Source organism: Lepus europaeus, chromosome 3 (assembly GCF_033115175.1).
Source record: "Lepus europaeus isolate LE1 chromosome 3, mLepTim1.pri, whole genome shotgun sequence".
NCBI lineage: Eukaryota > Metazoa > Chordata > Mammalia > Lagomorpha > Leporidae > Lepus > Lepus europaeus.
The window spans coordinates 70,547,265-70,558,487 of NC_084829.1; the positions used below are offsets into that span (position 1 = coordinate 70,547,265).

Below are 11,223 nucleotides of genomic sequence, written 5' to 3' on the forward strand. Positions count from 1 at the left end.
ACCCAGGAGCCAGGAGCTTCTTGCAGGTCTCCCACACGGGTGCAGGGGCCCAAGAACTTCTCCTGCTATCCAGAGACACAGCAGAGAGATGAATTGGAAGTGGAGCAGCCAGGATCAGAACCGGTGCCCACATGGGTTGCTGGCCCCAGCCCCAGCACCAAGAAGCAATTTCTGAATGAGCTGTCAGGTGTCTGCCTCCTTCCTGTCAGGGTTCCCCAAGGGCCGGCACACACACCCCCACCTTGGCCCCTGGCTGTCCTCAGAGCCCAGGCTGGGCTGCATCCACACATCCAAAGGCAGGAAGACAGAACAAAGACTTTATGACCTGCAGCGCTGATTTTATTGAACATTTCTGCACAGCCGAGAGGGATAGGAGACGGTCTTTGTATTCCAGTGTCCTCATTAGGACAAGCCCAGACTGCCCCTCCCACTTCAGCCGCTCTCAGGAGATCCGCCCTCTTCATGGATACAGGGAACTCCAGTGGAACTGAAAACAGTCACGAGATTTCAGATTGGGGTCAAGAGGAAGCTCAAGGGAGGTGGTCACACTCATCCCGATGTTCGGAGGCTCACGGCCGGTGTCGGGCCGCACTCCGCAGGGCACGGCAAGGTCGTCCTCGGTCAGCAGTCGGCTCTGGACTTGCCGCAGCATCTCGCGGCCTGTGAAGGCAGAGCCCAGGGCTGTGAGCTGTGCTCATGACCAGGGCCCCCGCACAGCCCAAGATCCCCGCAGAGACCTGGTAGGGAGGGAGTTTCCCCAGCACAAACCTTCCTGGGTGACCCATAACCCCTTCTCCACAACCTTCTCCTAAGGGCGACGTTATGCCGTCAAAAGGCCTGAGGATGGCAGGAGCCGTGGCACACTAGGCTAATCCTCCACATGCGGCGCCGGCACCCCGGGTTCTAGACCCGGTCAGGACACCAGATTCTGTCCCGGTTGCCCCTCTTCCAGCTCTCTGCTGTGGCCCGGGAGTGCAGTGGAGGATGGCCCAAGGGCTTGGGTCCTGCACCCCATGGGAGACCAGGGGAAGAACCTGGATCCTGGCTTTGGATTGGCGCAGCGCGCTAGCCATAGCGGCCATTGTGGAGTGAACCAATGGAAAACGAAGACCTTTCTCTCTGTCTCTCGCTCTCACTGTCCACTCTGCCTGTACAAAAAGGAAAAAAAAAAAAAAAAAGGCCTGAGGCTGCAGACCTCTCACTTCCAATAAATCAGGAGAGCCTCAGATTTCCAGTCACGCAAGCAAGTCTCCCAAAACCTCGGACACCATGCACCTGTGCCAGGACCCCACCACTACCACTCAATCATAGTTCCACCAAGGAGACCTACCTCGGGCCCGAATGCACGAGTCAGGGCTCCCCAGGCTCCAGATCATGTCCATCAGCCATTGCCGAGCCCTAGGTGGTCCAACAACAGTGACGCGGGTCTGACCCGTAGCCGTGAACCATGACTCCAATTGAATGAGGGTCTGGCTGTGCACCTCGATGCAGCGAAGGTGGGTGTCACTGTGGCCTGTGAGCAGAAGCAGGGAGAGGACATGTAAGCTCCAGCCCCCGGGGAACAGAGGTCTTGGAGGTGGGAGCTGGGACCAGTGGGGTGCAGGGAAAGGCAGTACAGAAGCTGGGAACAGAGGCGGGGGAGGGGGGAGGTGGGGACAGCGCACACTCACCAAATATCTGCTCCTCCTGCTCCTCTTCCAAGTAAACCACCATCGGAGCATCAAAATTCTCAGGCTCCATCCACCACGGCTTCTGGCTGAGGGTGCTCATGGCCATGGCCTCCACTGCTCCCTCCTGACTCAGAACGAGGCAAGGATAGGCAACTGCTCCACAAACGACCTAGCAAGTGAAGGAGGGCCCAGGCTGGTGTCATATATAGTGCCTCAGACAACCCCATCTGCCCCACCCTAGAGAATAGCCAATCACCGGAGCTCCTCCCAAGAAAGTCTTTCAAGTCATTGTCTCCACTCCCTTAATCCTTTCATGCCATACAAGTTTAGTTATCAGTGGTGCTTTTCTGATGCCCAGGAAAAAGGTATTTTTTTTTTTTTATTCTATTTCAAAGGATTTTGAGTACATCTGCTGGGCACTCAGCACAGAACTGACTGAGGGATGGAAAGTGCTGGAGATGGAAGTTTCCAGAATAGGCTCCCTAGAGTTTGAAGCAACACCTTGACAGTAGGGACTCCATTTTAGAGCTCCCAAGACTGAATCTTTTTTTAAAAAAAAGATTTATTTATTTATTTCAAAGAGTCACAGAGAGAGAGAGTGAGAGTGAGGTCTTGCATCCAATGGTTCACTTCCAATTGACAGCAACGGCCGGAGCTGCACCGATCCGAAGCCAGGAGAAGGAGCTTCCTCCGGGTCTCCCACATGGGTTCAGGGGTCCAAGCACTTGGGCCATCTTCTACTGGCCATTGCAGAGGGCTGGATCGGAAGAGGAGCAGCCAGGACTAGAACCGGCACCCATATAGGATGCAGGCGCTGTAGGTCAGGGCTTTAACACACAGCGCCACAGCACCAGTCCCCCAAGGCTGCATCTTGAGAAAGCACCGCCCCACCATGAGATTCTGGTCTGAAACTATGTTCTAAACTCAGACAATAGCAGTCCTCATCAATAACATTGACTGCATCCCCCTTGGCAGAACATAGAAACTCCCTAGTATGATCACTCAAGCTTAAAACAGATAGCCTGGGGCCAACGTTGTGGCTTTATCCCTAAGGGCCACCGCCTGCCATGCCAGCATCCCAATGGGCCCCACTTGTACCCAGCTGCTCTCCTTTCGAATCCAGCTCTCTGCTATGGCCTGCAGAAAGAAAACCACAGAAATTGGCCCCCATTCTGGGCCCCTTCTGCTCATGTGGGAGACCTGGATGGAGTTCCAGGCTCCTCCCTTCTGCTTGGCCCAACCCAGACTCACTGATTGCAAACGCCTGGGGAGTGAAGCGGCAGGAAAAGGATCTCTCCTCTCTCTCCAACTTTCCCTGAACCCACATTATAACTTGCCTTCCAAATAAATAAACTTTTCTTTTAAAAAAAATCAATTGCGGGGGGAAGCACTGATTTTAAACCTCCTTCTGCATTGCAGCCATCCTATATGGGTGCTGGTTCAAGTCTCTGCTGCTCCACTTCCAGTCCAGCTCCCTGCTAATGCTCCTGGGAAAGCAGTGGAGGATGGCCCAAGTGCTTGATTCCCTGTACCCACGTGGGAGACCTGGAGGAGGCTCCTGGCTTTTTGCTTTGAGCTGGTCTAGCCCTGGCATTTGCAGCCCCTTGGTGAGTGAACCACAGGATGGAATAATCTCTCCCTCTCTCTCTCTCTCTCTCTTCTTTTTTTTTATTTTTTTATTTTTTGACAGGCAGTGTAGACAGTGAGAGAGAGAGAGAGACAGAGAGAAAGGTCTTCCTTTTCCATTGGTTCTCTCCGCGATGGTTGCTACGGCTGGCGCTGCGCCAATCCGAAGCCAGGAGCCAGGTGCTTCCCCTGGTCTCCCATGCGGGTGGAGGGCCCAAGCCCTTGGGCCATCCTCCACTGCACTCCCAGGCCATAGCAGAGAGCTGGACTGGAAGAGGAGCGACTGGGACAGAATCCGTTGTCCACACCGGGACTAGAACCCGGGGTGTCGGTGCCACAGGCAGAGGATTAGCCTAGTGAGCCGCGGCGCCAGCTGTCTCTCTTCTTTCTCTCTCTTCATCTTCTCCTTCACGTTCTGTAACTCTGTCTATCAAATAAAAAAATTGTTAGTCATTTTTGGTAGAAAGCATCTTTTTGCAAGTGTCTTTTGTAAAATTAAGTTTTTCTTCTCCTTTAGAAGTCCTCAAGCTAATTTGTTAATTAGGAAACAAGCATGGTATTCCCTAACAACAGAATGAGGTTTTTAAATATTTATTTATTTGGGGCTGGCACTATGGCTCAGCGGGTTAAAGCCCTGGCCTGAAGTGCCAGCATCCCATATGGTCACCAGTTCTAGTCCCAGCTGCTCCGCTTCTGATCCAGCTCTCTGCTAAGGCCTGGGAAAGCAGTAGAAGATGGCCCAAGTCCTTGGGCCCCTGCACCCAGCTGGGAAACCCGGAAGAAGCTTCTGGCTCTTGGCTTCAGTCCACGCAGCTCTGGCCGTTCCTGCAATCTGGGGAGTGAACCAGCAGATGGAAGACTCTTTCTCTGTCTCTACCTCTCTCTGTAACTCTCTTTCAAATAAATGAAATAATTTTTTTTTAAATAAGTATTTATTTACAATTTATTTGAAAAGCCAGGCACACTACAAACACACACACAGAGAGAGAGAGAGAGAGAGAGAGAGAGAGAGATTTCCATCTGCTGGTTCACTCTCCAAATGGCCACAATGGATGTATGAGGCCATAGAAAGGAGCCTGGAGCTTGTTCTGTTTCTCCCACATGGATGCAGGGGCCCAGCCACAGCGCGCCAGCCTCAGCGGCCATTGGAGGGTGAACCAATGGGAAAAGGAAGACCTTTCTCTCTGTCTCTCTCTCTCTCTCTCTCTCTCACTGTCCACTCTGCCTGTCAAAAAAAAAAAAAAAGAGAGAGAGAGAGAGACAGACAGACAGACAGACTGCTACATGGGAGCTTATGTGCAGATGTAGCATCTAGGGTGGAACACGTTTCTCTTGCCATAAGCTTGGGTCCACAGAGCTAAACATCCGTCTAGCTTTAAGGACAAAGCTTTTGAATGGAAACTTGTGAATCCTTCGTGTAAATACATTTATTTATGCTGTGAGGAATACAGTCCTTTGCTCCCAGAAAAACATGCCCCCTCTCCAACTCCTGTCTGTGCAGAAACCGAGACAGCTCTGGCCTCCTCAACTTCAGCAGGTGGCCTGGCTGCCTTTTTCATCAGGTGGCTGGTGTGGGAACACACTCTGTCTCCACCCAGATCCCTCCTGCTACCTTCCCACCCTCCCCTTTTGTTTCCTTCTATTTAATTAAGATTCCTTTCTTTCTTTCTTAACCTATCTATCTATCCATCTGAGAGGCAGAGTCGAGTCAGAGAGAACTTACCATCCAGTGGCTCACTTGCCAAACGGAGGCAATAGTCAGGGATAGGCCAAGTGAACACAGGAGCCAGGAACTGAAGAATTGTGCCAACTTCTGCAACTTTCTCAGGCACGGTAGCAGGGAGCTGAATCAGAAGTGGAGCAGCCAAGTACCCACATCTCAGAACCCAATGGTGCTTCCAGGCCTTGAAAAACTGTACAAAATGGCCAGCACTGTGGTTTAACATGCTAATCCTCGGCCTTACAGTGCTGGCACACCGGGTTCTAGTCTCGGTGGGGTGCCGGATTCTATCCCAGTTGCCCCTCTACCAGGCCAGCTCTCTGCTATGGCCCGGGAAGGCAGTGGAGGATGGCCCAAGCCCTTGGGCCCTGCACCCGCATCGGAGACCAGAAGCACCTGGCTCCTGGCTTCGGATCAGCGAGAGGCGCCAGCCGCAGCAGCCATTGGAGGGTGAACCAAAGGCAAAAAGGAAGACCTTTCTCTGTCTCTCTCTCTCTCACTATTCACTCTGCCTGTCAAAAAAAAAAAAGAAAAGAAAAAAAGAAAAACTGCACAAAATAATGCACATCAAAACCTTTATAGAACACACAGCTGATTTTATTGGATAAACATGCATAAGTTGAGTATGATGACAGGAGACTTAGAATTCAATTGTCAAGATCCTCTCTCCCAGCTCAGCTTCTCGTGGAGATTTAGGAAGCCTTAGTGTAAGTTCCTTTTTTTCTTGCTGGAAGAACCCTTAGCACTTTCTCCCAGAAAACCGCCCTTTCCCCCCACCTCAGCCTTCCGGTCACAGGGACAGGGCCTGGCTGCCGACGTCACCTGGCAGTTGGCTGGGCCACCTTCTGTCTCCATCGGGACCTCTCTTACTACCTTCCCTAGTCCCTGCTTGTTGCCACTGGAAGATAATGCCTGGAGGCCGGGGCCCCTGGCAGGGTTCCCACGTGCTCAGGACTCCCCTCTGTAATCTGCTCAAAGCAGACTGTCCAGGGCCCAAGCTGCGAGAAGCAGTCTCTGGAGGTGCTAGCAGTCTGCTGCTGCTCTGTCCCTGGGCTGGGCTTTCCCAGAGTCACACAGGCACCCAGATCTCAGCACCCAACTGCGCACAGAGCCCCTCCAGGCTCGAACAACTGTGCAAAATAAGGCACATCAGAGCCTTTATAGAACACACAGCTGACTTTATTGGATAAACACACATAACGAGAGAGGGACGAGGGGGCCTAGAATTCAAACATCAGGATCTTCTCTCCCAGCTCAGCTTCTCATGGGCCATCAGTGCTCACGATGGATGGAGTGAATTCCTTGGAGTCAAAAACAACCGAACCGAGGCAGAGGGGAAGCCGGCGGGAGCCCGAGAGAGATGTTCCCACTCATCCTGGTGGCCAGGGACAGGTCGCCCGTGCTGGGCTGCACTCGGAAGCAGCTGGCCAGGTCCGCCTGGGTCAGTGGCTGGTTCCGCACACGATGCAGCATCTCGCGGCCTGTGGAGGGAATGTCAGAGCTGGGGAGGACCTCCGCCACCAGGCCAGGACCCCCACAGGGACACTGCTGAAGAGCGAATCACCCCGGCCCAGGCCTTCCCACGAGACCCAATGGCTACTCCCCAACATGTTCTCCTCCCTCAGTGACCTCTGGCCTCACAAATGACCTTGGATGGGGTCACCATCCCTCCCAGGACTCAGGGGACAATCAGGAGTCCCAGTCACCTAAGCGAATCTTCAACAACAGATGACAGCATCCAACTCTGCTAGAACCCCATCTTAACGACTTCATACAGGACTGACATTGTGGCAAAACAGTTTAAGCCATAATCTACGATGCCGGCATCCCATAGGAGAGTGGGTTCAAGTCCTGGATGCTCCACCCCCAATTCAGTTCTCTAATAATGCACCTGGGAAACAGAGGAAGATGGCTCAAGTCTATGGGTGCCTGCACCCATATGGGCAAGCTGGATGGAGTTCCAGTACTGTGGTTTCCAATTTTGCCAGCCTTGGCCTTGCCACCAGCCTACTCACCCTAGGGAATATTCCACCACTGCGTGGAAATCAGGTGGAAGAGCAATCACTATATATATATATATATATATATATATATATATATATACTTCTCTCTGTGTGTTACTTAGTGTCCCTCACACTAAATCTTCCTTTCACATAAATTAAAAAAAAAAATTTTTTTTTAAATGTTGGCTAGCATCATGGCATAGAGGGTTATCTGCTGTCTGCGATGCCAGCATCCCATAAGGGCAACAGATGGAGCACTGGCTGCTCCACTTCTTACTTTGAGATTTATTTGTTTGAGAGATAGAGTCACAGACAGTGAGAGGAAGGCAGAGAAAAGTCCTCCCCCCGCTGGTTCACTCCCCAGATGGTGCAATGGCTGGAATGTGCCGATCCATAGCCAGGAGGTAGGAGCTTCCTCCTGGTTCTCCATGTAGGTGCAGGGGTCCAAACACCCAGGCCATCTTCCACTGCTCTCCCAGGCCACAGCGGAGAGCTGGATCAAAGAGGAGCAGCCTGGACTAGAAGCGACCTAGCAACTGAAGAAGGGATTAGGCCTGCATCATTATAGTCCCTCAGACAACCCCATCTGACACCCTAGAGAATATCCAATCACTGGAGCTCCTCCCAAGAAGTCCTTCAAATCATGGTCTCCTCTCCCTGAATCCTTTCATCCCATAACCTAGGTGCAGTCATCACTGGTGCCTTTTCTGATGCCCAGGAAAATGCTTTTTCTTTATTCTAAATCAGGATTTTGAGTACATCTACTGGGTACTCAGCACAGAGGGGTTGAGGGATGGAAAGTGCTGGAGATGGAATATTCCAGAGTAGGCTCCTAGAGTTTGAAGTAACCCCCACCCTTTTTTTTAGCAGGTAGAGTTGTAGAGGCAGAGAGAAAGGTCTTCCTTCCGTTGGTTCACTCCCCAAATGGCAGCTATGGCCGGCGCGCTGCACCAATCCGAAGCCAGGAGCCAGGTGCTTCCTCTTGGTCTCTCACGCGGGTGTAGGGGCCCAAGCACTTGGACCATCCTCCACTGCCTTCCCAGGCCATAGCAGAGAGCTGGACTGGAAGAGGAGCAATCGGAACTAGAACCCGGTGCCCATATGGGACGCCCGGCACTGCAGGCAGAGGATTAACCAAGTGAGCCACGGTGCCGGCCCTGCCTGAAGTAACACCTTGACAGTAGGGACTCCATTTTAGAGCACCAAGACTGCATCTTGAGAAAGCACTGCTCCACCTTGAGATTCTGGTCTGAAACTATGATCTAAACTCAGACAATAACAGTGCTCATCAATAACATTTACTGCAGAACATAGAAATTCCCTAGCATGATCACTCAAGCTTAAAACAGATAGCCTGGGGCCAATATTCAGGTATTGGGGATAAAGCCACCACCTGCCGTGCCAGCCTCCTGTATGGGCAGCAGTTGTTCCCAGCTGCTCTCCTTTGAATCCAGCTCTCTGCTATGGTCTGGGAAAGCAGTGGATGATGGCTCAAGGGCCTGGTTCCCTGCACCTGTGTGGGAGACCTGGAGGATGCCCCTGGCTCCTGGCTTTGGTCTGGTCCAGACCTGGCATTTGTAGCCATTGGGCGAGTAAACCAGAGGATGGAAGATTCTCAAGCTCTCTCTCTTCACCTTCTCGTTCTCTCCCTGTATCTCTACCTAACAAATTTAAAAAAATTTTTTTGATCATTTTTGGGAGAAAACATCCTTTTGCAAGTGTCTTTCTAAAATTAAGGTTTTCAGCCAGCGCTGCGGCTCAATAGGCTAATCCTCCGCCTAAAGTGCCAGCACACCGGGTTCTAGTCCCGGTCGGGGCACCAGATTCTGTCCCGGTTGCCCCTCTTCCTGTCCAGCTCTCTGCTATGGCCCGGGAGTGCAGTGGAGGATGGCCTAGGTGCTTGGGCCCCTGCACCCGCATGGGAGACAAGGAAGAAGCACCTGTTTCCTGGCTTTGGATTGATGTAGCGCCGGTCATGGCGGCCATTTGGGGAGAGAACCAACGGAAGGAAGACCTTTCTCTCTGTCTCGCACTCTCTCACTATCTATAACTCTACCTGTTTAATAAATTAAAAAAAAAAAAAGAAGAAGAAGAAGAAGAAGAAGAAGTGGAGCAGCCAGGACTCAAACCAGAGGCCAGCATTGCTGGAGGCCACTTAACCAATAGAGGATAGGCCAGCCCCTTGAATGCCTTTTAAAATCCTTGAGAATCCTGGAGATTCCCATAGGGCGCTTCGCCTCAGGACCCTCTTTCTCACACAAGTCAGAACGATGGCCCAGGCTGCAGTCTGGGAGAAGCAGTTTCTGAATGAGCTGTCAGGTGTCTGCCTCCTTCCTGGCAGGGTTCCCCAAGGGCCGGCACACACACCCCCACCTTGGCCCCTGGCTGTCCTCAGAGCCCAGTCTGGGCTGCATCCACACATCCAAAGGCAGGAAGACAGAACAAAGACTTTATGACCTGCAGGGCTGATTTTATTGAACATTTCTGCACAGCCGAGAGGGACAGGAGACGGTCCTTGAGTGTGAATGTCCTCACAAGGTTCAACCAGAGACTTCCCACCCATTTCAGACCCTCACAGGTGATCCGCCCTTCTTCATGCATACAGGGAACTCCAGTGCAACCCAGAGCAGACACGGGATATCAAAGAGATATGAGGAGGAAGCTCAGCAAGATCACACTCGTCCAGATGGACGGAGGCGCACGGTTGGGGTCCGGCAGACTCTGCAGGGGATGGCAAGGTCGTCCTGGGTCAGCGGCCGGCTCTGGACTCGCCGCAGCATCTCGCGGCCTGTGAAGGCAGAGCCCAGGGCTGTGAGCTGTGCTCATGATGAGGGTCCCCGGACAGTCTGAGTTTCCTGCAGTCACCTAAGCGATTCTTCAACAGATGACAGCATCCAACCCTGCAAGAGCTCTATTAAGACCTCAGTACAGGACTGGCATTGTGGCCCCACAGTTTAAGCCAGGACCTACAAGGCCAGCACCCCATAGGAGAGTGGCTTCAAGTCCCGATGATCCACCCCCAAATCAGGTCTCTAATAATGCACCAGGGGAAGCATCTTGGGTGCCTGCACCCATATGGGAGTCCTGAATGGAGTTCCAGGATCTCGGTTTCCAATGTTCCAGCTCAGGCCTTGCCACCATATGAGGAGTGGAATAACAAATGCAAGATCCATCCCTGCCTCTCTATCCTTCTCTCTCTCAGTGTCACTCACTGTTCCTAACTATTTCTAGCTTTTGGATCCTGAGCACCCAGGTTGTAGACTCAGAGGAAGCTCCTGGCTCCTGACGTTTGCCTGTCCCAGCCTTGAGCATTGCAGCCTTTTGCAGAATTAACCAACTGATGAAGATCGATCTCTCTCTCCCTTTTCTCTCTCTGTCTTTCAAATATCATACATCTTTTAAAAATCAAACACCTCAACTACAATTTTACCAAGAACACTGACCTTGGTTTTGATGATAGGGGTCCCAGTTCCCCAGGCTCCAGATCATGTCCATCAGCCATTGCCGAGCCCTAGGTGGTCCAACAACAGTGACGCGGGTCTGACCCGTGGCTGTGAACCTGCGCTCCAGCTGAATGAGCGTCTGGCTGTGTACCTCGATGCAGCGAAGGTGGACGTCATTGTGGCCTGTGAGCAGAAGCAGGGAGAGGACATGTAAGCTCCAGCCCCCGGGGAACGGAGGTCTTGGAGGTGGGAGCTGGGACCAGTGGGGTGCAGGGAAAGGCAGTACAGAAGCTGGGAACAGAGGCGGGGGAGGGGGGAGGTGGGGACAGCGCACACTCACCAAATATCTGCTCCTCCTGCTCCTCTTCCAAGTAAACCACCATCGGAGCATCAAAATTCTCAGGCTCCATCCACCACGGCTTCTGGCTGAGGGTGCTCATGGCCATGGCCTCCACTGCTCCCTCCTGACTCAGAACGAGGCAAGGATAGGCAACTGCTCCACAAACGACATAGCAAGTGAAGGAGGGCCCAGGCTGACGTCGTATATAGTGCCTCAGACAACCCCATCTGCCCCACCCTAGAGAATAGCCAATCACCAGAGCTCCTCCCAAGAAAGTCCTTCAAGTCATGATCTCTTCTCCCCTAATCCTTTCATCCTATAAACTAGGTGCAATTACCCATGCTTTCCTTTCTGATGCACAGGAATAAACATTTTTTATTCTAATTCAAAGGATTTTGAGTACATTTGCTGGGCACTCAGC

General features: G+C 52.3%; 2 protein-coding genes across 2 annotated transcripts; both read right to left on the bottom strand.

The window, feature by feature from the left end:
• Window positions 1–460: 460 nt before the first annotated feature.
• LOC133756569 (putative KHDC1-like protein) lies at window positions 461–1,842 on the bottom strand. Its single transcript, XM_062187221.1, has 3 exons — window positions 1,671–1,842; window positions 1,331–1,513; window positions 461–660 (listed from the first exon to the last, which is right to left on the bottom strand). Exons 1-3 carry the CDS (start codon window positions 1,774–1,776, stop codon window positions 461–463), a joined length of 489 nt encoding a protein of 162 aa, XP_062043205.1. The 5' UTR covers window positions 1,777–1,842.
• Window positions 1,843–9,691: 7,849 nt separating this feature from the next.
• LOC133756570 (KH homology domain-containing protein 1-like) lies at window positions 9,692–10,965 on the bottom strand. The gene is made up of 3 exons (XM_062187222.1): window positions 10,803–10,965; window positions 10,463–10,645; window positions 9,692–9,807 (listed from the first exon to the last, which is right to left on the bottom strand). Exons 1-3 carry the CDS (start codon window positions 10,906–10,908, stop codon window positions 9,692–9,694), a joined length of 405 nt encoding a protein of 134 aa, XP_062043206.1. The 5' UTR covers window positions 10,909–10,965.
• Between the last annotated feature and the right edge of the window lie 258 nt (window positions 10,966–11,223).

Excerpts from the sequence above, each read along its gene's own strand:
- LOC133756569 (XM_062187221.1), bottom strand. The coding sequence starts at position 1,776 with ATGGCCATGAGCACCCTCAGCCAGAAGCCGTGGTGGATGGAGCCTGAG. Across the intron at positions 1,514-1,670 it reads GCAGGAGGAGCAGATATTTG|GCCACAGTGACACCCACCTT; the intron begins GTGAGTGTGCGC and ends TTCTGCTCACAG. Across the intron at positions 661-1,330 it reads CTCGTGCATTCGGGCCCGAG|GCCGCGAGATGCTGCGGCAA; the intron begins GTAGGTCTCCTT and ends CTGCCTTCACAG.
- LOC133756570 (XM_062187222.1), bottom strand. The coding sequence starts at position 10,908 with ATGGCCATGAGCACCCTCAGCCAGAAGCCGTGGTGGATGGAGCCTGAG. Across the intron at positions 10,646-10,802 it reads GCAGGAGGAGCAGATATTTG|GCCACAATGACGTCCACCTT; the intron begins GTGAGTGTGCGC and ends TTCTGCTCACAG. Across the intron at positions 9,808-10,462 it reads CCCCTATCATCAAAACCAAG|GCCGCGAGATGCTGCGGCGA; the intron begins GTCAGTGTTCTT and ends CTGCCTTCACAG.